We start from the raw sequence: 439 nt of genomic DNA, 5'->3' as shown, positions 1-439 counted from the left end.
CCCCCCCCCTTCCCCCAATCCCAATCTCCCCCCCCATTCCCCACACATTCACACCCTGTGCGCAGGCGCGGCGGTCGGTTCCCCCTGACCCCGGGCCCACGTGACGGTTGGGGCGGTGCTGGGGAAGATGGCGGACGGGGATCAGCTCCGGAAGAGAGCCCGGCTCGAGGGTCCGGTTTCGGGCCCGGCAACAGGCCCCACCGCCACCGGCACCGGCACCGGGGACCGCCGGCGGAGAATGCCTGGCGCCGAGCAGCAGGACTCCGGGACCGACACCCGGCACGATCCGCAGTCGAATGAGAGCCCGGAGAGCGGGGCGGCGCCGGGGGAAGGTACCGGGGCTGGATCGGGGGCGGGGCGGAAGTGGAGAGGGATTGGAGGGCGTGGGGAGTATTGGGGGGAGGTCGGTGGTGCAGGTGTGGGGAGAGGGGGAGGTCGG

At 72.9% G+C, this 439-nt stretch overlaps 1 protein-coding gene across 2 annotated transcripts in view; it reads left to right on the top strand.

The window, feature by feature from the left end:
• The first annotated feature begins 82 nt into the window (after positions 1-82).
• The window catches only part of sirt1 (sirtuin 1), a 45,960-nt gene continuing 45,603 nt past the window's right edge, over positions 83-439 (top strand). For both annotated transcript variants that reach the window (XM_048608710.1, XM_048608709.1), the window contains exon 1: positions 83-332. In XM_048608710.1, the coding sequence (XP_048464667.1) occupies positions 128-332 (205 nt within the window). In that variant the 5' untranslated portion in view covers positions 83-127. The remainder of the gene's footprint in view (positions 333-439) is intronic.

The sequence above is a fragment of the Rhincodon typus genome, chromosome 20 (genome assembly GCF_021869965.1).
Source record: "Rhincodon typus isolate 14 chromosome 20, sRhiTyp1.1, whole genome shotgun sequence".
Lineage (NCBI taxonomy): Eukaryota > Metazoa > Chordata > Chondrichthyes > Orectolobiformes > Rhincodontidae > Rhincodon > Rhincodon typus.
This window is presented reverse-complemented; position numbering and strand designations above follow the sequence as displayed.